We start from the raw sequence: 26035 nt of genomic DNA on the forward strand, positions 1-26035 counted from the left end.
TATAGACTAACAGACGTTTTGCAGCATGAGCTTTCGTGGGTGAATACCCACTTCTTCAGATGCAAGAATACAAAAACCTTGCATCCGAAGAAGTGGGTATTCACCCACGAAAGCTCATGCTGCAAAATGTCTGTTAGTCTATAAGGTGCCACAGGATTCTTTGCTGCTCCCACAGTTGTGGGCTACACCAGTCAGGGGACAATTAGGAGGATTCTCCAGGAGCCCTGGCAAGACTCAAAAAGCACATCCTGGCCTCTCCCATTCACATCACTCCAGGGACACTTAGCAAGAGTTCATGGCCGGATGCCTGCTGCCTCATCAATCCTTGCTCTTAGCAGTTCTCTGTGCAGGGCCTGGTACCCAGCAGAGTATGGAACAGCCAAACTGCAATGGGTGGATATCACACATACTGCTCACTTAAAGAATCAGCATGAAGACATTCCTTTCCCAACACCATTGTCTTCCCAACAAGCTGGCCAAACACAGCCACTTGGCTATAGGGCTGCTTAACTTTTTTAACAGCTCTTACTCCATCTGAGACCTTTTCAAAGCTATCCACACTAGATCTTTCAGAAGGAAAGTCAGTGGATCCATTTACAACAGAAAATTTCTGGCTGTTAGGAACTGAAACTTCCTTGATTAAGCAGCAAAGAATCCTGTGGCACCTTATAGACTAACAAACGTTTTGCAGCATGAGCTTTTGTGGGTGAATACCCACTTCGTCGGATGCAAGTAGTGGAAATTTCCAGGGGCAGGTATATATATGCAAGCAAGAAGCAAGCTAGAGATAACGAGGTTAGTTCAATCAGGGAGGATGAGGCCCTGTTCTAGCAGTTGAGGTGTGAAAACCAAGGGAGGAGAAACTGGTTCTGTAGTTGGCAAGCCATTCACAGTCTTTGTTTAATCCTGAGCTGATGGTGTCAAATTTGCAGATGAACTGAAGCTCAGCAGTTTCTCTTTGAAGTCTGGTCCTGAAGTTTTTTTGCTGTAGGATGGCCACCTTAAGATCTGCTATTGTGTGGCCAGGGAGGTTGAAGTGCTCTCCTACAGGTTTTTGTATATTGCCATTCCTAATATCTGATTTGTGTCCATTTATCCTTTTCCTTAGAGACTGTCCAGTTTGGCCGATGTACATAGCAGAGGGGCATTGCTGGCATACGATGGCGTATATTACATTGGTGGACATGCAGGTGAATGAACCGGTGATGGTGTGGCCGATCTGGTTAGGTCCTGTGATGGTGTCGCTGGTGTAGATATGGGTATTCACCCACGAAAGCTCATGCTGTAAAACGTCTGTTTGAGTCTATAAGGTGCCACAGGATTCTTTGCTGCTTTTACAGATCCAGACTAACACGGCTACCCCTCTGATACTTCCTTGATTAAATCACTTTCACACCCTTTAGCTGTAGCAAGCTGCTTGCACAGATTACCATGAGGATTCCTTTCCCCAGGAGCTTCTCTAAGCAACAATTCACCCCTGTCAAGGTTCCTCCCCCACTCTGAACTTTAGGGTACAGATGTGGGGACCTGCATAGACACTCCTAAGCTTAATTACTAGCTTAGATCTGGTAACACTGCCACCATCCAGAAATTTTAGTGTCTGGATCACTTTCTGTCCCCCCAAAACCTTCCCCTCCCTGGGCAGCCTTGAGAGGCTTTTTCACCAAGTTCCTGGTGAACACCGACCCAACCCCTTGGATCTTAACACAAGGAGAATTTAACCATCCCCCTCCCTTCCCCCACCAATTCCTGGTGAGTCCAGATCCAATCCCCTTGGATCTTAATACAAGGAAAAAAAATCAATCAGGTTCTTAAAAAGAAAGCTTTTAATTAAAGAAAGCAAGGTAAAAATTATCTCTGTAAAATCAGGATGGAAAATACTTTACAGGGTAATCAGAGTCATATAGCCCAGAGGAACCCCCTCTAGCCTTAGATTCAAAATTACAGCAAACAGAGGTAAAATCCTCTCAGCAAAAAGGAACATTTACAAGTTGAGAAAACAAAAATAAGACTAACACGCTTTGCCTGGCTATTACTTACAAGTTTGAAACATGAGAGACTGATTCAGAAAGATTTGGAGAGCCTGGATTGATGTCTGGTCCCTCTTAGTGCCAAGAGCGAACAACCCCCAAACAAAAAGCACAAACAAAAGACTTCCCTCCACCAAGATTTGAAAGTATCTTGTCCCCTTATTGGTCCTCTGGTCAGGTGTCAGCCAGGTTTACTGAGCTTCTTAACCCTTTACAGGTAAAAGAGACATTAACCCTTAACTATCTGTTTATGACAACCCCTCAGAGAAATTCTTCTCTTACCCTCTTCACCTAGGGCTTGCTCTAAACCAGGGGTCGGCAACCTATGGCACGCGTGCCAAATGTGGTACGCGAGCCAATTTTTAATGGCATGTGGGGCGGGCTGAGCTGCTCAGCCCACTGCCGCTCTGGCGCTTTCTGCCACCAGCTCCTGCCAGCTGGGGACCCTCAGCCAGTCCCACTCAGCACCCACTGCCGGCCTGGGGGAAGGAACCCCAGGCTGGCAGGGGGCTGAGACCCCAGCTGGCAGGAGCCCATGGCTGAAACCCCAGAGCGGTGACAGGCTGAGCCGCTCAGTCTGCAGCCGCTCTGGGGTTCCCGCTGCTGGCCCTTTGCCAGCCAGGGTCCCCCCCCCCCCTGCGGCAGCCCCACTTATCTTGCGCAGGCGCCCTTCCAGACAGGGTCCAGGCCTGCGACCCTGCTCAGCCCTACCGGGGCAGCTCACTCACCTCAGCTGCCAATCTGGGGTTCCAGTTACTGACTCCACCCTTGCTCAGCCTGTTTTCTGGCCTGGAGTCCCTGCAGGCCACCCTGGGCTCTTCTGGCCTTGGATCACTGCTCTGCAGCTTCCCCGCTGTGGCCCACTGTTCCCAGCCTGGGACAGTGAGGGTTGCACACAAGGGAAGAGGGGCTGCAGCTCAGCACCCCCATCTTAAAATTGCTTATCTCAGCCCACATTGCATTTGACCTTGTGCCTGCCTTCTATCGCCATTTTTTGCCCCACTGAGAGTTGAAGGGAACATTTGACAAAATGGCAGCTCCTAAGAAAGTGAAGCTAGATGTCTGATCATTTCAGCCTGCTTGGACAGATGCATTTGGGTTTATTGAAAAGAAGGACTGTGCTATTTGTGCTTTCTGTTATTGAAGTGTTGTTTGTCGCACGTCAAGTGTTCGATGACATTTTGAAACGAAGCACGAGAAAACTTTTTTTGATGAAGCAGACAAGACTGAATCAATCAAAAAGGCAGTAGCAGCCTATGAGAAGCAAAGCAGTGTTTTTAAAAGCTTAAGTGTAAGTAAAAATCAAGCTACAGTAGGAAGTTACAAGATTGCACAGTACATTGCAAAAAACAGAAAGCTGTTTACAGATGGGGAATATATAAAAGAAATTTTTCTCAGCAGTTTGGAGATTTTGTTCAATGATTTGCCAAATAAAAATACAATCATATCTAGAATAAAAGAACTGCCCATCTCTGCCAGAACAGTTGAGAGATGCATAAGTGAAATGGCAGAAAACATTAAGGAAAAGCAGATGACTGCATTGAAAGACATAGTTTTAGTGTTGCAATTGATGGGAGCGTGGATATAAACGACATTCCACGGTTTGCAGTTGTTGCAAGATAGTGTGCTTCCAATGAAATCCAAGAGGAACTTTGTTGCCTAAAACCCCTGCATGGCACAACAAATGGGGAAGATATACTGGAAAGTTTTGTAAACCATTTTGAAGAACGAGGAGTTGACATCAGAAAAATATTTTGTGTGACAACAGATAGTGCTCCTGCCATGGTTGGAAAACAGAAGGGATTTGTAAAGTTGCCTGAAGATCAAATTGGCCATCCAACAGTCAAATTTCACTGTATCATCCATCAAGAAAACCTGTGTGCTAAAATTTCTAATTCAGAGCTTAATAATGTGATGAATACAGTGGTGCGAATTGTGAATTTCCTTGTTGCTCGATTTGCTTTGACTCACAGACAATTTCAAGCACTACTAGAAGAGATGGACAGTGCTTATAACGACATCCCACTTCACAGCAACATTCGGTGGCTAAGTGGTGGCAAGGTTTTGGTGTGCTTTGTAAACTGTTTTGATGCAATCAAGGCCTTTTTGTCGGAAAAAGAACAAAACTACCCCGAACTGGAAGATGACAAATGGCTGTGTAAGCTCATGTTTCTAACTGACATCACCGCTCACCTAACCCGAACTCAACCTCTGTCTCCAGGGTGCAGGGCAAACAGTTCTGGATCTTTATGAAGCCTGGAAAGCATTTGTTGTGAAACTAGCAGTTTTTTCCAGGGATATTCAAACTTCTACTTTCCGCTATTTCCAACTCATAAAAGAGCTATCGACATGTTGCACTGTCAATGTCGATGAGATTGGAAAGTACATGCAAGAACTGGAATCAGAATTTTCTGACAGATTTCAAGATTTCCAGCGATTTGGCCCAATGCTTTCTTTTCTAATTAAATCTGAAAAGTTCAACGAAAGTGACTTGGATTTGTCTGTATTTCAGTGGATGGGTGTTGAAGATTTCGAAATGCAACTCATTCAGTTAAAAAGCTCAGAATTGTGGACATCAAAGTTTGTGGATCTGCAGAGCGCACTTGAAGCCACCGAGAGAGATCATGGGGCCTCTATTCTGACCTGCTGGACATCCCTGCCAGTGAAATTTAACTGTTTGAAGAAAATTGCGTTTGCAATGCTTTCAGCATTTGGATCCACATACCTGTGTGAACAGGTATTTTCACACACAAAATCTGTCCTCTGTCCCTCTCGGAGCCGGTTAACAAGTGATCACTCAGAAGCCTGTGTGCAGCTTAAAGTATCCAAATACGTGCCAGACATTGGAAAACTCAGCAAGAAAAAGCAAGGGCAAGGATCACACTAAACTGATAAGATCTGCATTTTAATTTAATTTTAAATAAAGCTTCTGAAACATTTTGAAAACCTTGTTTACTTTACATATAACAGTAGTTTGGTTATATATTATAGACTTATAGAGAGACCTTCTAAAAAACGTTAAATTGTATTACCGGCACGCGAAGCCTTAAATTAGAATGTATAAATGAAGACTCAGCACAATACTGCTGAAAGGTTGCCGACCCCTGTGTTAGAGCCTCAAAGCCTTTGCAAAGCCAGCTAAGATCACGGGCAGCAGGGCCGGATACCTGCAACATAAGCAGCTGCATCCTTGTACCCCAGATCTCAGGGGATGCTTTTTATTAGTAGGTATCATCTGTGGAAAGTTCTCTACACAACACATTGACCCCAAGCAAATCAAGTGTATTATTGTTTGAATAGCACCTCGAGGGCCTACCTGCAATCAGAGCTTGTGCTGGGGGCTTTCCAGGCACAGTAATTGACAGTCCCTGGTCTAGATCTTACAGGCTAGACACACAAAGGAAGGATTTCTATCCCCATTGTACAGACATGGAACTCAGGCACAGAGAGGCTACGTGACTCGCCCACAATCACCCAGGGAGTCTGGCAGAGCCAGGAACCGAACCTGGGTTCTCCTGAGTCCCAGTCCTTACAGCCTAGCCTAGGGGAGGGAGCCAATTTTGCACACTAGTTCTAGGGTTGGTCTGTTACTAAAAGCCAGATTCAATCATTTCTGTATCTGGTTTTTGAACCTTTCAAAATCTCAAACTGCATCAGGGAAAAAATGTGTCAAATACAGGCTAACCAGTTCCAGAAGGGAAAATGAACCACAAGCAAGTGAAAACCAGGCTGAAACGCATGGAACAATGGGAATGGTGTATAACAAAGAGAATTACAGTCACACTCTCTCCATGTCTGATCTAGTTTAATAAACCAGACTGACCCGCTATTCTGAGGGGAAGTAAATTATCATTAGCGAGAGTTGCCTTCAGTTTGTCTCCTCTTTGACCAGGCTGCCAGATCTGTGTATTTAAGTCCCAAGTGTTTTCTCTGCCTTCACTATACTGTGGGTATCAAACTTGTTATGAGGTCTGAACAGCAAAAGGCTCTTCTAGAGCTCTTCAGAAGAGCGAGTGCTGTGGGACATAGCCGTGACGTCAACAGTTTAAAACCTACGAGGCTTTAAAAGGGATTTGTAGGAAAAAATGGTTCCTAATTGAAGCAAAATGGCTCTGTCCGGGCGTCCCTGATCACTGGTGTGACCAGCATTCCCTGGGGGGGTCTAGAGTTCACAGCTCTGCTGCTACTCGAGTGCTAGGGTTCTTTAGATCACAGAGACCCCAGACAGAATCAGGCCTGGCTGTGCCAGGTGCTGCACATACCCAGAGACGCACCCTGCAGGAGTCAGGCCCTGTCCTGCAGAACAACAGACAAAGGCCAGGCAGGGACTTGCCCAAGATCACCCAGCAGGTCAGTGGCAGAACCAGGGCCGGCTCTACAGTTTTCGCCGCCCCAAGCAGCGCGCCGAATTGTCGCCCTGGGCGGGGGGAGTCCGTGTGCCCTTAGGGCGGCAGGCGCGTTTCCGCGGCGGCGGCAATTCGGCGGCAGCTTCTATGTTTAGCTGAAGGCGACCCGGACAGCTAAACATAGAAGCTGCCGGTGAATTGCCGCTGCCGCGGAAATGCGCCTGCCGCCCTAAGGGCACACGGACTGCCCCCCCCCCCCCCGCGGCGGCAATTCGGCGTGCTACTTGGGGGCAAAACAAGGGGGACTGCCGCCCCCTGCAGAATGCCGCCCCAAGCACCAGCTTGGAATGCTGGTGCCTGGAGCCAGCCCTGGGCAGAACCAGGAATTGAAGCCAGGGCTCCTGACTCCCAGGCCAAGGCCATGCCCCTGGGAAGGGTTCAATGACCCAGCCCTGCAGCATGTCCTTGCAGTTCTGGGTTTATCCCCCAGCCCTCCTCCCCTCTCACCTTCTCTGGGTGAAGGGCCAGGTTGAGGAGGCCTTTGAGCGCCAACCAGCGCACCACAGTCTTGGGGTGTCTCAGCTGCCTGCTCATCTGGTCCAGGATGGCATCTTCCAGCTCGTTGCTGAGGTCAGGATACTGGAGGAGCTAACACCCGAACAGCAAAACAAGCTAGAGAACGGGGCTGGCCCCTTGCAACTCATCTCCACCATGTGGTCCTTAGCTTCACTGGCCATGGGCCCGGGATGGGCTACACTGTACACCGGGCACTGTGATTGGTCACCAGGGTGGGCCCCACTGAAATGCTGCTAGTGCAACAGCCCCTTGAGGCTCCAGCTGAGATCAACGCCTGCCCTGCTTCTTCACTAAGGCTCAGCTGCACACAGAGCCGGGGGGGGGGGATTCTGGTGAATTGGCCATGAATGGGCAGGAGGTTGCCCTGTTTGTGCACGGCACATGGAAGTCAGACAGGACTTGAGGGCTGTGGAGCTAAGTCTGGGAGATCCAGAAACATCCAGCTCTGGGTCTTGCTCCAGCCCCGTGACACCAGCTGGGGCAGGTAACACCACAATGTCCAGAGAGAGTGACTCCACCACTAGGAATCTAGGGGATTTCCTGCCCCTGCTCACCCACCCACCCCAAGGGCCTTGAGGGCCACCCCTCTCCTGGCCATACGTCAGCCCCGTGCCTCAGTCACCGCTGGGCCAGGGCTGTTCTCACAACCCTCACTCACCGGTGAGGCTCACCTGAATGAAGAAGGCCATGGCAGGGATGTGCCACTTTTTGTCTCTGGTGTCGAGGATGGCCATCAGCTGGTGCAAGATCCAGGACCGCTTCTGGAAACGGTCCCAAACCATGGCCCTGGCACCGCACCCTGCCAACTCCTCCCAGAGCCTGCACCCCTTTCCCACACCCCACTCCGGCCCCCAAACTCCCTCTCGGAGCCTGCACCCCCACCCTCCACATCCCCTCCTGTCCCCAAACTCCCTCCCAGAGCCTGCACCCAGCACCCAAATTCCATCCCAGAGCCTGCACCCCAGGCCCCCTCCCCCATCCAAACTCCCTCCCAGAGCTTTAGGCAGGTGGGGGGCGGAGTTTGAAGGGGCAGGCTCTGCTGAGCACCACCAAAATTTCTACAAACCTGCTGCCCCTGGTCATAGGTCAGCCCCATGTCCCAGTCACCGCTGGGCCGGGGCTGTTCTCACGACCCTCACCTGCTGGTGAGGCTCACCTGAATGAAGAATGCCATGGCCAGGATGTGCCGCCTATCGTCCCTGCAGTTAAGGATGGCCATGAGCTTGTGGAAAATCCAGTTACGCTCTTGGAAACGGATCGAAACCATGGCCCTGGCATAGGAAACACAAACATCACATCATCGAGGTGGGCAAGGACTGGTCCTCCATTTACAAATCTAACCAGACCAGTGCCACAGGACAGGAGATCCCGGGTGACTAGTCATGCGCAGCTGGCACGGACTAGTTCCTGCTGGCTTAAAATGCCCAGTGGCCTACGTGCTAGAGACCCAAACCCTTAATCACTCGACAGGAAGCCCTTCCACAAGGCCAGCTCCAAGCACGCAGCGCTGGGGCTGCAAGAGAACTGCAGACAAAGAAGGGAGTCGGTGGGGTCGGTGGCCTTCCTCATGTGCCCAGATATTGGGTGATGAGAGACAGAAGGTGGGTGAGGGAATATCTTAGATTGGCCCAAGACAAGCGCTGGAGTTTTCTGTGTTAGCTTCTCTCTCACCCACAGTCACTGGGCTAACCAAAGACATTCCCTCCCCCACCTTGTCTCTCTCATGTGCTGGGCCTGACAGGGCTACACCAACGCTGCAGACAGACATGGCGGAGGCTGTCTTTGCCCAGCCACGCCTGCCAGAGCCACGCAGGAAGCGGTTTACTGCCAGGCAGCGCAGGGTGGAGAAGTAGCCGACTGACCCCTCGGTCAACAGCACAGAGGCTGCGGCCTGTTCCACACAGGCGATTGAGAACCACATCTCACCCAGCAGGGAAGGCAATGTGGCCGTGTCCTGGGCCCAGGGAGGGGAGCTGGTGCTGTGGTCAGTTCTTGGCAGCCAGCAGCCAGCCAGCAAGCAAGCAGGCAGATGCCTTTGTGCGTGTCGGAGCTCACGAGCATGTCCCAGCCGCCCTGCTTCAGAATGAAGGTGACCTGGTTCCCGTAGCCAGCACATCGAAGCAAGGATTTCATGGCCTTCACCGTGCACCTGCGTGCAGAGCGAGCCTCTTGTTACTGAGCGAGCCGGCCCTGCCGCGTGCCTGCGGGCGACGGTGCAGAACCCAGGCTGGGTGTCGGGCTGGCGGTACCTGACAGAGCTGAGGAGTCTGGGCGTGTCCTCATGGTTATGAACCCTCTGGTGCAAAGCAATGTTCTGCATGGACGGCTCCACCGTGTAGGTGATGTGGAAAAGCAGAGCGATGTAGAGCTAAGGGAAGAGCTCCTTCATCTTCTGCCTGCAGGCCTGCTCCTGGAGGATCTCGTACAGGGCTGGGTTCTCCTGAGTCTCAGTCCTTACAGCCCAGCCTAGGGGAGGAAGCCGATTTTGCACACTAGTTCTAGGGTTGGTCTGTTACTAAAAGCCAGATTCAATCATTTCTGTATTTGGTTTTTGAACCTTTCAAAGACAGCCCCACAAAATCTCAACCAGCATCAGGGAAAAAATGTGTCAAATACAGGCTAACCGGTTCCAGAAGGGAAAATGAACTAGAAGCAAGTGAAAACCAGGCTGAGGCACATGGAATGATGGGAATGGTGTATAACAAAGAGAATTACAGTCACACCCTCTCCGTGTCTGATCTAGTCATAATCCGGGTTTAATAAACCGGACTGACCCGCGAGAGTTGCCTTCAGATTGTCACCTCTTTACCAGGCTGCCAGATCTGTGTATTTAAGCCCCAAGGGTTTTCTCTGCCTTCACTATACTGTGTGTATCAAACTTGTTATGAGATCTTAGCAGCAAAAGGCCCTTCCAGAGCTCTTCAGAGGAGCGAGTGCTACGGGACAGAGCCGTGACGTCAACAGCTAAAATATATGAGGCTTTAAAAGGGATTTGTAGGAAAAAATGGTTCCTAACTGAAGTGAAATGGCTCTGTCCAGGCATCCCTGATCACTGGTGTCGCCAGCATTCCCTCGGGGTCTAGAGTCTGCAGCTCTGCTGCTACTCTAGTGCTAGGGTTCTTGGATCACAGAGACCCCAGACACAATCAGGCCCGGCTATGCCAGGTGCTGCACACACCTAGAGATGCACCCCGCAGGAGCCAGGCCCTGCCCTGCAGAACAGCAGACAAAGGCCAGGCAGGGACTTGCCCAAGGGCACCCTGCAAGTTAGTGGCAGAGCCAGGAATAGAATTCAGGGCTTCTGACTCCAGGCCAGGGCCATGTACCCTGGGAAGGTTTCAATGACCCTAGCACTGCAGCAGCTCCCTGCGGTTCTGGGTTTATCCCCCAGCCCTCCTCCCCTCTCACCTTCTCTGGGCGAAGGGCCAGGTTGAGGAGGCCTTTGAGCGCCAGCCAGTGCACCACGGTGTTGGGGGTCTCTCAGCTGCCTGCTCATCTCCTCCACAATGGCGTCTTCCAGCTCATTGCCGAGGTCAGGGCACTGGAGGAGCTAACACACCAACAGTGAAACAAGCTAGAGAACGGGGCTGGCCTCTTGCAACTCATCTCTGCCACGGGGCCCTTAGCTCCACTGGCCACGGACCCGGCATGGGCTGTATGCCGGGCACCACAATTGGTCACCATGTGGTCCCCACTGAAATGCTTCTAGCGCGACGGCCCCTCAAGGCTCCAGCTGAGATCAAGGCCTGCCCTGCTCCCTCACTAAGGGTCAGCTGCATGCGGAGCTGGGGGTCTGCAGCCTTGTGCTCCAAAGGGTGAATTGGCCGTGGATGGGCAGGCGGCTGCCCGGCCTGCGCATGGCACACGGACGTCAGAGGGGGCTTGAGGGCCGAGGTCACACAAGGGACCATTCTATGGAACTGAGCCTTGGGGAACAAGAGACACCTGACCCTGAACCTTGCTCCAGCCCCGTGACACCAGCTGGGACAGGTAACAATGCCCAGACTGAGTGACTCCACCCCTAGGGTTGTAGGAGCTTTCCCTGCCCCTGCGCACCCACCCACCCCCAGGGCCTTCAGGGCCACCCCTCTCCTGGCCATAGGCATGGACGGCGAGTTCTATGGGCCTGCGGTGCCTGGGCACCATGGGCCTTGGCCCCACCTTTCTCCCCCTCCCATTTAAAACAGCTCGATGCCCCCACTCACCACTGGCAGTGCAGCAGAGCTGAGCGGCTTCCTGCCTGCTTGCTCCACATGGCTGCCAGCCCCTCCCTGTGGTCCCTGGGTGGGGTGGGTCTGTATCTCACCTCAAATGCCCCTGCAGCCAATAGGAAGCTGTGGGGGCAGTGCCTGAGGGTAGCAGCACATGGGGGCCGCCCAGCCCGCCCTGCCTAGGAGACCCAGGTAAGTTCCGCACCCTCCCAACTCCTCCCCTCCACCCCTTTCCCACACCCCACTCCGGCCTCCAAACTCCCTCCCAGAGTCTGCACCCCAGGCCCCCTCCCCCCCAAACTCCCTCCCAGAGCCTTAGGCAGGTGGGGGGCAGAGTATGGGGGGGCAGAGTTTGGAGGGGCAGGCTCTGCTGAGCACCACCAAAATTTCTACAAACCTGCCACCCCTGGCCATAGGTCAGCCCCATGCCCTAGTCACCGCTGGGCTGGGGCTGTTCTCACGACCCTCACCCACCGGTGAGGCTCACCTGAATGAAGAACGCCTATCGTCCCTGCAGTTGAGGATGGCCATGAGCTCACTGAAAATCCAGTTACGCTCCTGGAAACGGATCAAAACCATGGCCCTGGCTTAGGAAACACAAACACCACATCATCGAGGTGGGCAAGGACTGATCCTCCATTTACAAATCTAACTAGACCAGTGCCACAGGGACGCCGGCGGATGCTCCACCGAAGCCGCGGGACCAATGAACCCTCCGCAGGCATGCCTGCGGGAGGTCCACCGGAGCCGCCTGCCGCCCTCCCAGCGACCGGCAGAGGGTCCCCAGCGGCATGCTGCCCCAAGCACGCACTTGGCGTGCTGGGATCTGGAGCCGTCCCTGATGGCTGAATGCTTGAGGATGCAGTGGGGAGCAAGCGAACGCTCACCCTCAGACTCTTTGGATTTGTGTGGCCTACGTGCTAGAGACCCAAACCCTTAATCACTCGACAGGGAGCCCTTCCACGAGGCCAGCTCCGAGCATGCAGCGCTGGGGCTGCAAGAGAACTGCAGACAAAGAAGGGCGTTGGTGGGGTCGGTGGCCTTCCTCATGTGCCCAGATATTGGGTGATGAGAGACAGAAGGTGGGTGAGGGAATATCTTAGGTTGGCCCAAGACAAGCGTTGGAGTTTTCTGTGTTAGCTTCTCTCTCTCACTCACAGACACTGGGCCAACCAAAGACATTCCGTCCCTCACCTTGTCTCTCTCATGTGCTGGGCCTGACAGGGCTACACCAACGCTGCAGATAGACATGGCGGAAGCTGTCTTTGCCCAGCCACGTCTGCCAGAGCCACGCAGGAAGCAGTTTACTGCGAGGCAGCGCAGGGTGGAGAAGTAGCCGACTGACCCCTCGGTCACCGCGCACCTGTGTGCAGAGCGAGTCTCTTGTTACTGAGCGAGGCAGCAAATACAGTGCAATAGGCACTTGACACCCCCAATCTTTCTCAGCTGCTCATCCACATTGTTCTTTCTTGGTTTCAGGTAACCGGCTGTAAAACGTATAGAGTTTGTCAACAATTTCCAAGTGATTTACAGCTCTTACTTCACTCAATGTTTCAGCAGCTGCCAAATCCAACCTGTGATTCACACACTACCTCTCTAGAACAATTGGGTACTTCTTCACAATACAGCTCGCTATGCCAGAGTTCTTGCCAAGCATAACACTAGCACCATCACTCACAAATGCTACAAGAGTAATTGTAATCAGAATTTAATTTATTGAGACATTTCAGCTCATAATCTACAGTGCCTGAAGCCGTCTGATGTGGAAATGCAATCAGATCAAGAAACATGAAGTGAGGATCATCATCCTTCAAAGTGTCACATTTTAAATAGATTCTAACTGTTGATTCATTGCTCAGAGTAGTTGATTCATCAACAGACATGGCTATCTTTCCGTCACTCTCTGGCATCTGAGCGCACATTCCTCATTTGCAATGCTTTCAGTGCATTGCAGACAAGATAGGGTCTAGCATGTCTGTAGCACTGAATTGTGAACAAAGACTGATACCAATATCTACACCATGTAGAATTTGGAATTCAGTTAAATGTAATATGCCATTTGCTTTACCTGCACAGTTGTGTCAAGTTCTGATTTTGACATGTTAACCACTTCAACTTCAAAAGTTGAGGTTTCTGCTTCTTTTGAAAGCTGTAAAGCTACCTCACATGCAGTTGAATCTTTGTGTTCCTTTATCTTCATTGGCAGAGATGTTAATCTGGACTCTCAGCTAGGTCCATAAGGAGAAACAGAAAACTACCACCACCCTACTGCTATGGAGAGACCTTGATGAAACTTTGCTACAGATAAGGCATCCAAGCTAACCATCATGGCAGGACAAACAAGGAAAATCCCTCTTCTTCGACATCCACTAACCAGACTTCATGCCAGCTGGTCTTTGGCTAGGAGGAGTCACCAATACTTTGGAGGAAAGAGCTAAAATTCAGAGGGATCATGGTAAATTGGAGGACCGAGCTTGTCACGGAGTGTGGGAGAGTCAGGGCCCTGCACCCCCCACTTCCTGCGATTCACCATGACTCAGCAAGCCAGTAAAACAGAAGGTTTATTAGACGACAGGAACACAGTCCCAAGGAGGGCATGTAGGTACAACCAGGACCCCTCAGCCAGGACCCTCTAGGGGGCAAGGATCTTAGACCCCAGACTTGGGGTTCTCTGCCTCTTCCCAGCCAGCCCAAAACTGAAACCAAAAACCCCTCCAGCAGGCTCTCTCCCCCTCCTGCTCTTCCCCTCTCCCTTTGTCCAGTTTCCTGGGCAAAAGTGTCGACTAGTCCCACCCCCCTGCCTGGCTCACGTTACTGGCTCGTCCCTCACCTAAAGTCATCCCCTGCTCTCCCATCCCCAATGCAGACAGTCCCAGTAAAACTAAATGACATTCCCAGGTCAATCCACCCCGCTCCCTACTGCGTCACAAGGCTATAAACAACAAAATGAAATTCGCCAAAGACAAATGTGAGGTGCTACATTTAGAGAAGAAAAAGCAAATGCACAGATACAGAATGGAGGATAACCAGCTGAGAAGGATCTGGTAGCTGTGATGGATCACAACCTCAGCATGAGTCAGCAATGCGATGCTGTTGCAAAAAAAGCAAATGCAATTTTAAGTTGCATTAACAGAGGTATAGCCAGGGCCGGCTCCAGACGCCAGCGTGCCAAGCGCGCGCTTAGGGCGGCAATGAGAGCCGCAGGGGACGCTCTGCCTGTCGCCGGGAGGGCAGCAGGCAGCTCCGGTGGACCTCCCACAGGAGTGCCTGCGGAGGGTCCGCTGGTCCCGCGGCTCCGGTGGATCTCCCGCAGGCATGGCTGCGGATGCTCCACTGGAGCCGCGGGACCAGCGGACCCTCCGCAGGCACGTCTGCAGCAGGTCCACTGGAACCGCGGACCAGCGACCGCCAGAGCACCCCCCGTGGCGTGCCGCCCTGCTTGGGGTGGCGAAATTACTAGAGCCGCCCCTGGGTATAGCATGCAAGTCATGGGAGGCGATAGTACCACTCTACTCAGTGCTGGTTAGGCCTCAGCTGGAGTACGGTGTCCAGTTTTGGTCACCAATGTCTAGAAAGGATGTGGAGAAACTGGAAAGGATCCAGAGGCGAGTGACAAAGGTGATCAGAGGGATGGAACACAAGCCATAAGAAAAAAAGGCTGAAGGAACTGGCTATGTTTTGTTTGGAAAGGAGGAGATTAAGGGGGGACTAGATAATGGTCTTCAGATACTTGGAAGGCTGCCATAAAAAAAGATAGAGAAAAGTTGTTCTCTCTTGCCACAGAGGGCAGGACAAGAGGCGATGGGGTCAAACTACAGCACAGCAGATATAGATTAAGCCTCAGGAAAAACTTCCTAACTGTAAGAAGAGTAGGACGATGGGAAAGATGCCTAGGGAGCTTGTGGAAACTCTTTCGCTGGAGGTTTTCAGAAGGAGGCTGGAGCCATCTGTCCAGGGTGGGTTAGAAACAAGAAGTCCTGCACTGTTGCAGGGGGCTGGATGAGCTGACTTTGCGATCCCTTCTCACCCTGTGATTCTATGAGTGCTGCTGAATAGCACCAGGAGAGCGTTTCGGCGTGTTCCGGCTCGAATATAGCACTGGCTAAAGTCACACTCTTTCTCTCTTTGGCCCAATGACTATACCCCGTGGGAGACTGAGAGACCCCCTCAGGCCATGATGAGGACACACGGCACTCCTTCCCTTGCTGCAGGGGCTGGTACTTACGGCCAAGGGGGGGACGCCAGCTGGTCTCTCAGAGAGCTGATGCTGTCGCCGAGCCGGCTCCTGCAGCATGCTGACCAGCTCCCCAAGGATCTTTCTTGTGGTCTTGGGCTGGGATGTCAGCATCTTCCACATCTCCGCAGCAACACTGCAAAGGGAGAGAGCCAGTGGCACCCGATCAGAGCCCTGCCAGCCTCCTGCACCCCTCTGCACTGGCACGCCTGCTGGGTCTCCCCTCACCGGCCGGCCCTTTGTTGCCCTCCTGCTCCTGCAAGGACCCTGTTGGCTGGTGCAGGCTACATGGGGCCAGGTCTGAGTGTCAGCCACAGGAGAGGCCGAGGGATGCCGTGCAGGGTTTTGCAGATTGGCCTGTGTCCAGGGCAAGCCAGCCTGCAAAACCCTCCAGGAGAAGCAGCAGTTCTGCAGGGAGCAGGAGATCTCTGGAGGGTTCTGCACTCCCCTGTCTCTGGCAGCGGGACCAGTCCGGGGGACCCAGAGTGCAAGTGGTGGTAGCCGCAGCCCCGTACCTGTCACATGACAGTGAGCAGCCCAGCAGGGTTCCGACCACCTCCTTGCTGAACCGGTAGCCCAGCAGGAGAAGGGCCCTGCGCAGCTCCTGCCGGGCAAGTGGCGTGCTGATGGAGTCCAGGTGGTTATGAATGTTCTTCACAGCCTCTGACACCTGGAAGGGAAATGGGGAGGTGGGGGCCTTGGCTTCCTCGCACGGCTATTGATCTGGGGAGCCAAGGACCTGCTGCACCTGAGAGCCATCTGCCCTCCCAGAACCTCTTCACCAGCCCCAGGCCTAGAACACAGCACTAGTTCCCAGCCTATCGATTCATAGACTGCAAGGCCACAAGCAGCCATGGTGATCACCTAGACCAGGGGTAGGCAACCTATGGCACGTGTGCTGAAGGTGGCACGCAAGCTGATTTTCAGTGGCACACTGCCGGGGCCTGGCCACCGGTCCAGGGAGATCTGCATTTTAATTTCATTTTAAATGAAGCTTCTTAAAAATTTTAAAAAATTTATTTACTTTGTGTAGCAGGGTGGACCCTGCTCCGGGGTTTTAAGGGGTTAAAAGTGGCCTGACAGAGCTGGGCTGATTGGGAAAGTGGCTGCAGCTGGAGGCCACGCCCCAAACTGAAGCCCTGGGGCTTATAAGAAGCAGGGAAGCCAGAGCCCAGTCAGACTCTCTCTCTGCTTCCAGAGAGAGATGGGCCTGGCTGCTTAGAGGCTGAGCAGGTACCTAGGGTGAAGCAGGGCTGGGGAAAAGGCTGAGGAGCTGGGGAGCTCCAGCCTAGAAAGCCCCAGGCTGCGGCCTAGCAGTGGGCCAAAGGTACTGGGGTTGCAGAGGGCAGCCCAGGGGTAGGACAAAGCAGCAGGTCCAAACCCCTATTGCCTGTGATGAGTGGGCTGATACTGCAGTCTGCCCCAGGGTGTGGGGCTAGACCATGACTGTCAGTGGCCACTACTGAGGCAAAGTGGGGATAGTAGGGTGGGGGTTCCCCTGGGAGGGGGAGACCCAATTATAGTAAAAGGGGCACCGGGTCCTGGGAGGGACACGGGGCCGATAGTAAAAAGGGGATCACCGGCCTGCAGAGGGCGCTCCGGGCTGAAAAAGAGCCAATTCCCCGGGAAAACCAGCAGGAGGCGCCGCGGCGGTGAGTAGCCCGTTTACACTTTATATACAACAATATTTATATACAACAATATTTAGTTATTTATTATAGACTTATAGAAAGAGATTTTCTACAAACATTAAAATGTATTACTGACACGTGAAACCTTAAATTAGAGTGAATAAATGAAGACTTGGCACACCACTTCTGAAAGGTTGCTGACCTCTGACCTAGACTGACCCCCCTGCATTTCACAGGCCAGAGAACTGCCCCCCAGTAATGCCTAGCATCCAGAGACAGAGTCTCCCACGGATGGGCTCCCCCAGCAGGGTGTTCTCACTGCAGCTCTTACCCTCCCCAAGCTGAGGCCGGGAACCTCCAGGATCATATGCAGCATGTTCCTGGCCGTCAGTGCGTCATGGATGCTGGAGTCTCTCATGCCCTTGATAGCAACGAGGAGGAAGTCCATGCACTCAGACGTGTCGAAGTACTCCCCAAAAATCTGAAACAAACTGCCAGTGAAACCCCTTTTGCTGCCCAGCGCGGATCCGGTCAGTGGCCTAGCAGCCAGGACTGGCCCGGCCAGGAGTGCAGGCAAACCCCACTCTACCGGGACAGGCCTGGCTTACTGCACCTGGGCAGCACAGTACCCAGCCAGCAATCGGAAGCTGTCATGCATGGCAGAGGCCAGCGTGGCAGTGCACGGGGGCACAATACTGCGCAGCACGGATACACTGTCTAGTGCTCAGCAGGGACTGGCGCTCATGCGCAGATGCAATGATGCCTTTTATTGCATTAATCTCTGAGGAAGCTCCCAGCAAACCTGTCAAGGAGCTGGGATCAGGTTTGGATGAGCCCCAGTGCATCTTGGGATGTGTCATGTAGGGAGGCATATTGGGCTGCATTAGTAGAAGCACTGCCTGCAGATGGAGGGAAGTGATTATTCCCCTCTATTCGGCACTGGTGAGGTCACACATGGAGTATTGCGTCCAGTTTTGGGCCCCGCACAAGAGAAAGGATGTGGACAAATCAGAGAGAGTCCAGCAGAGGGCAATGAAAATGATGCGGGGGCTGGGGCACATGACTTGATAGCAGCCTTCACTACCTGCAGGGGGGTTCCAAAGAGGATGGAGCTCGGCTGTTCTCAGTGGTGGCAGATGAGAGAACAAGGAGCAATGGTCTCAAGTTGCAGTGGGGGAGGTTTAGGTTGGATATTAGGAAACACTATTTCACTAGGAGGGTGGTGAAGCACTGGAATGGGTTACCTAGGAAGGTGGTGGAATCTCCATCCTTAGAGGTTTTTAAGGTCAGGCTTGACAAAGCCCTGGCTGGGATGATTTAGTTGGGTTGGTCCTGCTTTGAGTAAGGGGTTGGACTAGATAATTTCCTGAGGTCTATTATTCTATGAGGTGGAGTGGGCCATAGGCAGGTCTCTGTCCCAGCTGGATGGGGTTAGTCACATCCTGGGTCTGTCCCTTCCCCCTGACTCCTAGGGTGTTAATTTCTGACTCCTGATAACTCTGGGCACAACAATCCCAGGAAGCACTGACTGTAGTTACCGATGTGATATTGCTGATGTTGGTGACCCAGAAGGCTCTCTCAGTTTGACTGTCGTGGAGGAGCTGCCGATACTCTGCACCGTGATTCACCGGCATTTTGGCTGACCCAGGGAGGGGAAACAGACAACAGGCAATATAAATCAGACCTTCGGTTAGCAAACGGGAGTTTTGCAAGGAAGTTTAGAGAGGGTGTGTGAGAGAAAAGTACATCTAACAAACATACTGTAAACTCAGGCCAATAACCTGTTCCCCCCCATCCCTCCCCCAAACTAAACAAACTAACCCCCCTGGAAGAGTAAAAATAAACCAGGCAGAAGGGCAGCAGCAGCGTGGGGCTCTCCAGTTGATTGCACTGAATGCAGCATGTACGATTACCAGCCCTGTGGGCAGGTAGCATATGTGGGCATTTGGCCCAAGGAGCTACTGGCCCTCGGAGACCAGGAGACCAGAGGGGCTGAACTGGTGGAGCCAAGGGAGACAGTGAGGTACATAGAGGAGACTTTTAGGGATGCAGTAGAGTAGTCCCACCCCCAGTCTGACAGCCTCTGTGCTGCTGAGGAGGGTGAAAGTTTCGGGGAAGGAGAACATCGAGCTGGGGCAGAGGGAGACGATCCCATAGTTGGGACCCACCTTCCAGATGAAGTCATGATGTCCTCTCACACTGAGGCTACCCCTCCTGAGGCGGGAACCCCACTTACAAAGAGAAGCCAGGAAATAGTAATGGGGGATTCAATCAATAGACATATAAACAGTTGGGTTTGTGATGACTGGGAGAACCGCATGGTAAATTGCCTGCCTGGTGCAAAGGTTGCAACTATCACGAGACATCCAGACAGACTTATGTGCAGTGCTGTGGTATGTAGCCTAGCGTTTAAATCAGCCTCTGTATGAGATAGCTAATGTGAGAGTGAATTTTAAAAAAGTCTCCAGATGTGATCCCTGGTAAGCCTGACTTCAGTACCAGGCAAATTGTTGAAACTATAGGAAAGAACAGAATTATCAGACACGTCGGTGAACACAATTTGTTGAGGCAGAGCCAACATGCCTTTTATAAAGGGAAATCATGCCTCACCAGTCTACTAGAATTCTTTGAAGGGGTCAACAAGGATGTGGAGAAGGGTGATCCAATGGATATAGTGTACTTGGACTTTCAGAAAGCCTTTGACAGGGTCCCTCACCAAAGGCTCTTAACCAAAGGAAGCTGTCATGGGATAAGAGGGGAGGTTCTCTCATGAGTCGGTGGTTAAAAGATAGGAAGCAAAGGACAGGAATAAATGGCCAGTTTTCACAGTGGAGAGAGGTAAATACCGTGGTCCCCCAAGGATCTGTGTTGAGACCAGTGTAGTTCAACATAGTCATAAATGATCCAGAAAAAGGGGTAACCAGTGAGGTGGCAAAATTTGCAGATGATACAAAATGACTCAAGATAGTTAAATCCAAAGCAGCCTGCGAAGAGCTACAAAGGGATCTAAAAAAAATGAGGGACTGTGCAAGAAAATGGCAGATGAAATTCAATATTGATAAATGCAAAGTAATGCACATTGGAAATCATAATCCCAACTATACATACAAAATTATGGGGTTTAAATTAGCACTCAAGAAAGAGATTTTGGAGTTATCGTAAATAGTTCTCTGAAAACATCCAGTCAACATGCAGCGGCAGTTAAAAATGCAAACAGAATGTTGGGAACCATTAGGAAAAGGATAGATAATAAAACAGAAAAATATCATAATGGTTCTATACAGTGGTGAGCTGGAGCCGTTTCCCACAGGTTCCCAAGAACCAGTTGCTAAAATTAGACCTCCGTGGAAAACCGGTTGTTAAAGGGCCAGGAGATGGGCAAAGAACTCCGGTCTGCGGGCCGGACCATCCTGTTGCTCCCAGGATTCCCAGCTGGGGAGGCTGAGGTTCCCCTGGCCCCTCCCCCGCTTCCCACCAGCTGCAGCGTGGCCAGTTGCAGGCACCAGTTGGGCAGCTCAGCTGAGCTCGGGAGTCGTCCTGCTGCCGCTTTTTGAGTAGCCCGGCAAGTGTGGGGGGGAAGGGGGCTGCTGCAAGCTCCAGGGCTAGCCAGAGGGGAGGGAAGGGACAAGTGGGGCAATTGGCCCAGGCCCTGCAGGGGCCCCCAGCCCCACGAGGATGTCTCCCCCGGGCTCTCCCCCGCTTTCCCCCACCCTGCAGAGCCGCAGCATGGCCAGCAGCTGGGCAGCTCAGCTGAGCTCCAGAGTCGTCCTGCTGCTTTGAGCTGCTGGCAAGGTAAGGTACGGGGGAGGCTGCAAGCTCCAGGGCCGCGGGGGGGAGGGCAAGTGGGGCAATTTGCCCCAGGCCCTGCAGGGGACCCCGGACCCTCCTCTGCTTCCCTCCCTTAAATCAGAACTTTTTATAGGGAACCGGTTGTGAAGATTTTGGCAGCTCATCACTGGTTCTATATAAATCTATGATGCGCCGAAACCTTGAATACTGCATGCAGTTCTGGTCGCCCCATCTCAAAACAGATATACCAGAATTGTAAAAGGTGCAGAGAAGGGCAACAAAAATGATTAGGGGGAAGGAACAGCTTCCATATGAGGAGAGATAAAAAAGATGGGGGGCAAGTCTACACTTCAAACACTGTATCGCCGTAGCTGCACTGGCACTGTAGAGTTTACGTGAAGATGCTCCTATGCAAACAAGCTCTTAATCCACCTCCCTGAGAGGCGCTGGCTAGGTGAGTGGGAGAGGTGCTCCTGCCGACAGGGGTGTGGATTTTTCACACCCCTGAGCAATATAGTTATAACAATATAGGTCTGTAGTAGAGACCTGGGACTATTTCGTTTAGACAAGAGATGACTAAGGGGGGATATGATAGAGGTCTATAAAATCATGACTGGTATGAAGAAAGTGACTAGGGAAGTGTTATTTACTCTTGCACATAACAGGAGAACTAGGGGTCACTTTATGAAATGAAGAGGCAGCAAGTTAAAAACAAAGAAAAGAAGGTATCTGTGCACACAATGCACAGGCAACCTGTGGAAATTGTTGCCATGGGATGTTGTGAAGGCTAAAAGTATAATTGGGTTCAAGATAATCAGGGCATGTAACCCCATACTCTGCATGTCCCTAAACCTCTGACTACCAGAAGCTGGGACTGCATGTCAGGGGATGGATCACTCAGAATTTCCCTGTTCAGTTCATTCCCTCTGAAACATGAGGCACTGGCCACTATCTGAAGACACAATACTGGGCTAGATGAAACATTGGTCTGACTCAGTATGTCCATTCTTATGTGAGTTATGAAGAGTAGAATATGGATAGAGGGTAAACATCAGGGTAAACTCCATGGCTTGCAGGACTAAGGATAATAAGGAGGATTTCTTTAAAAAAAGTGTATTAGGAACAAAAGAAATCGTAGCAGTGGTGTAGGCTCATTACTAGATGGAGACTGTTTAAAAGGTTGCAGAAAAAGTGGAAGTGTTCAATAAATATGTTTTTCATGTTGGAAACCCCATGTCAGTGTATTTAGGAAGGACAAGGGTCTCCAGTGCTCTTACATTTTAGCTGCAGCATGAAGGAGTAGACGTGGTGAAGGCCCTCCACAGCCAATTGCCAGATCTCCTGCTCCTGCTCCGCACAGCACAGAGTGAGACACCCCACCAGCTGGCCCAGGACGCTGAACTCCTCCACTTCCTGACGGAGAGAGGGAGCAAAGGGAGTCACTCGCCCCTGCAGACCTAGCGCAGCGAGTCCCCCTGGCATTGCCCTAGCAATGGGTTAGAACAGGGGGAGGCAGAGGCCACCGCAGAGAGACTGGAGACAATGAGAGCAGGAGGAGCTGTGGGGCCCATCACCAGGGGCTGAGGAAAGCTCAGCAGGGATGGAGAAATCTGGGCAGCAAAGTCAGCAAACGTTACCCCCGAGTGGGGACCCAGGTAACGAATGAACTAACGTCCAGTCTCCATCTCAAGGGCAAGTTCCTAATCCCAGCCCCTTCTGCCATCCCCCTCCCTTCTTTGACCTCAGGCCCAGGAACTTGGGGTCACCTTGGATTCCTCTGCTCTGCATTCTGCCTCTCTCACTCCATCCTGGAGCTCCCCAGAGCCCTCCCTTTCCGCGCCGCCCCCAGCCTGCCTGCTCTCTCCTGCTGGCTCTCTCCTGCAGCCTTGTCCTCTCGTCTCCCCCTCCTGCAGCCCCTGCACTGGCTCCCTGCTCTTCCCCACCTGGCACCAAGCCCCTTGCTCTCCTCTCCCGGGGTCTGCACAGCCTCCCCACTCCCACTCCCCGGTTCTCTGGCGCCTTTGGCCCCGCCCATCCCTTTCACTGTGTCCCCTCCCACCTCCCTCATTCTGTTCTGCTGACCCAGCCTCTGGGGGCACATCATCCGAGCGACCCCCTCCAGCTGCCAGAGGGGAAGCCCTTCCACAGGGGGGATGGAGCAGCTGGAGCAGCTCAATGGCCCTGAGCATGCAGAGCAAGGGGCGTTCATCTGGCAGCCTGGCAGGAGCTGATGCCAAAGCATCCCACAGGCGTCTGACAAAGGGGGTGAACAAATACCTGGGTTCACAGGCTGCTCTCAGGGCAATCCTGTGTAAATGCACTGACCCTTCGGAGCAGACTTTGGTGCTAGGGGAACAGCGGGGAGAGTCCTTGGAGACAGAATGATGGGACTCAACCCAAATGCCACTGGAGTCAGAGGACAGACCCATCGACATCAGGGCTCGTTAGATTGGACTCCTACTGAGGATCTTGCTAAGTCACTATTCTAGGCCTGCGTTTTCCATGCCAGGGCGTGCTGCACCACGAGGCTGCTCAGTGTAGTTAGGAGGTGGCCAGGGTCACAGGCTGCTCACCTGGAATTTGCACTGAGACCCCATGAATTCCATAAGCCAGGTGATCCTTCCCACTGCCCTCAGCCGCTCATGCACCTCCTTGGATGTAGTCCAGGGGAGCAGGACCTGAGAGAAACAAATTGGGACAATAGATGCTTAACACAATATTAACAACAAGGGGGCAGGAATACAGGCTAAACTAGGGAGAGAACAGGTAAACGACAATTGAGGTCAGTTAGATGTATTCAAGTTGGCAGAGCCTCATGATATTCACCCTAGATGGAGCTAGGCAAAGCAATCGCTGAACCTTTAGGAGGGCTGAGGTCCCAAAGGACTGGAGAAGGGCAGACACAGAACCTGTCTTCAGAAAGGGGAACAAGGAGGCCCCAAGGAATTATAGACCTGTCAGCCTAACTTTGGTACCCAGAAAGATACTGAACAAGTTATTAAACAGTATGTAAGAATCTAGAGGAGATAATAGGGTAATAACGAATAGCACCATGGATTTGTCCAGAACAAACCATGCCAAACCAATCTAATTTCCTTCTTTGACAGGGTTACTTGCCTAGTGGATGGAGGCAGGCAGTATATGATGATGTATATGAAGTTTAGTAAGGCTTTTGACACAGTCCCACAAGACATTCTCATAAGCAAACTAAGCCAGTCTGATCCAGATGAGATTACTATAAGGTGGGCATCCAACTGATGGAAAGACCATACTCAAAGAGGAATTATCACTGACTCGCTAGCAAACTGGGAGGGTGTCTCAAGTGGGGTCCCCCAGGGGTGTGCCTGGGTCCAGTACTAATCAATATTTTCATTAAGAACTTGGTTAATGGAAAAGAGAGGATGCTTGTAAAGTTTGTGGATGACACCAAGCTGGGAGGGGTTGCAAGCACTTTGGAGGACAGATTAGAATTCAAAATCAGCTTGCTAAATTGGAGAGTTGGTCTGAAGTCAACAAGATAAAATTCAGTCAAAACAAAAGTGACGTAACACACTTAGGGAAGGAAAAATGCATAAAAACGAAGTGGGGGATAACCGGCTAGGTGGCAGTACTGCAGAAAAGGATCTGGGGGTTATCATGGATCTCACACTGAATATGAATCAACAGTGTGATGCTGTTGTGAAAAAGGGAAATGCCATTCTGAATTGTGTTAGCTTGGAGCTCTGTGTCCAGTTGCAGGCACCATGCTTTAAGAAAGATGTGAACAAACTGGGGCCAGTCCAGAGGACAGCGACAAAAATGATCAGCAGTTTGGAAAACCTGACCTGTGAAGAAAGGTTGAACGAACTGGGCATGTTTCATCTTGAGAAGACATTGGGGGCACCTGTAACAGTCTTCAAATACATTAAGGGCTGTTCTACAGAGGATGGTGACAAATTGTTCTCCATGTCCCCTGGAGGTAGGACAAGAAGTAATGAGCTTAATCTGCAGCAAGGGAGATTTAAGTTAAATATTAGGAAAAAGTCTAAGGGTGGCTAAGCACTGGGACAGGTTACCTAGGGAAGTGGTGGACTCCCCATCATGGAGGTTTTAAAAAACAGGCTGGACAAACACTCAACAGGGACAGTCTAGGAATGCTTGGCCCTACCTCAGTGCAGGGGGTGGAGTAGATGACCTCTTGAGATCCCTTCCAGCCCTGCACTTCTGTGATTCCCTCTTCCCAGGTTCTGGGATCGAGGAGACCGAATCTCTGTCAAGGACATTTCCCTCTTTTGGGAGCACAAACGACCCACAGAATCTACTTCCTGTGGCCCCAGAACTAGAATGTTGGGGGAATCTAGCTCTGGGCTCTGGCCAGGTTGGTGGGGCCCATGGTGAACACAAAGGAATACACAAAGGTTCACATTGGGGCTCAGTGGAGAACACAGCAGATCCCGCCCACGCTCCTCCACCCCCACCCCATACAGACTTTTTCAGATATAGTGGGGGCACTTGGCCCTCCAGCCCAAGAACCTTTGTAGAGAACGTACTCTGAGGAGCCGAAGGCACGGGGCTGTCCCATGCTTGGGATTAAACAGAGCCTTGGTCCCTGAGCCCCACCCCAGCTACAGAACGAGTCCCCTTCCTGCCCCCACGCCACCAGACCTTCAAGATGATTTGCAGCACCAGAAGGTTGGGCTCCTGATCCTCGCACACCAAGGCCTTCAGCATCTCATCCATGGTTTTCAGAGTCTGCGTGCAGAGCAGAGGAGAAACCAGAGCAAGTGGAGTTACCCAGCCAGGTGATGAACCAATGCCCTGGCGTGTGACACCCCCCCAGGTCATAGCAGCCCCTGGTATTACAGCTCACCCACTCACTTGTACCCGCAGGGGACCTACTACAAACTCCTCCTGGCAACAGGGCCCCACCTGTCTTTGCTCTCCCCAGAAAGCCCACTGCACACAGTCTATCCCACTGGGAGAGTCAGACAGGACTCCACATTTGGAGGGCAGATTTCCAGCCAAGCTTCGGCTCCCCTGGCCTATGTGCACCTGAAGCAGCCGATCTCAGGCCTGTGCCCCCAGCCACGCATGGGGGATGAATGTGCTTGTGAAGGGAGTGTCTGTTCCCCACTAATTGTCGGTGCATGTGAATGATAAATGCCTACTACTGCTACCCTAGGAGGGAGTTACTCCTTTATCTGGGCCTGTGCTTTGGGGCCTGTGCTTTGGTGCTGCA

General features: G+C 51.9%; 1 protein-coding gene across 10 annotated transcripts in view; it reads right to left on the bottom strand.

Moving 5' to 3' along the window:
* LOC123369347 (maestro heat-like repeat-containing protein family member 7) overlaps positions 1 to 26035 on the bottom strand; it is a 172383-nt gene that overhangs the window by 28178 nt on the left and 118170 nt on the right. For all 10 annotated transcript variants that reach the window (XM_045014846.1, XM_045014848.1, XM_045014847.1 and 7 more), the window contains 7 exons: positions 25462 to 25548; positions 23391 to 23495; positions 22095 to 22230; positions 18567 to 18667; positions 17360 to 17509; positions 15913 to 16067; positions 15389 to 15533 (listed from right to left, as the gene is read on the bottom strand). In XM_045014846.1, the coding sequence (XP_044870781.1) occupies positions 15389 to 15533; positions 15913 to 16067; positions 17360 to 17509; positions 18567 to 18667; positions 22095 to 22230; positions 23391 to 23495; positions 25462 to 25548 (879 nt within the window). The remainder of the gene's footprint in view (positions 1 to 15388; positions 15534 to 15912; positions 16068 to 17359; positions 17510 to 18566; positions 18668 to 22094; positions 22231 to 23390; positions 23496 to 25461; positions 25549 to 26035) is intronic.

Source organism: Mauremys mutica, chromosome 4, assembly GCF_020497125.1.
Source record: "Mauremys mutica isolate MM-2020 ecotype Southern chromosome 4, ASM2049712v1, whole genome shotgun sequence".
Classification (NCBI taxonomy): Eukaryota; Metazoa; Chordata; order Testudines; family Geoemydidae; genus Mauremys; species Mauremys mutica.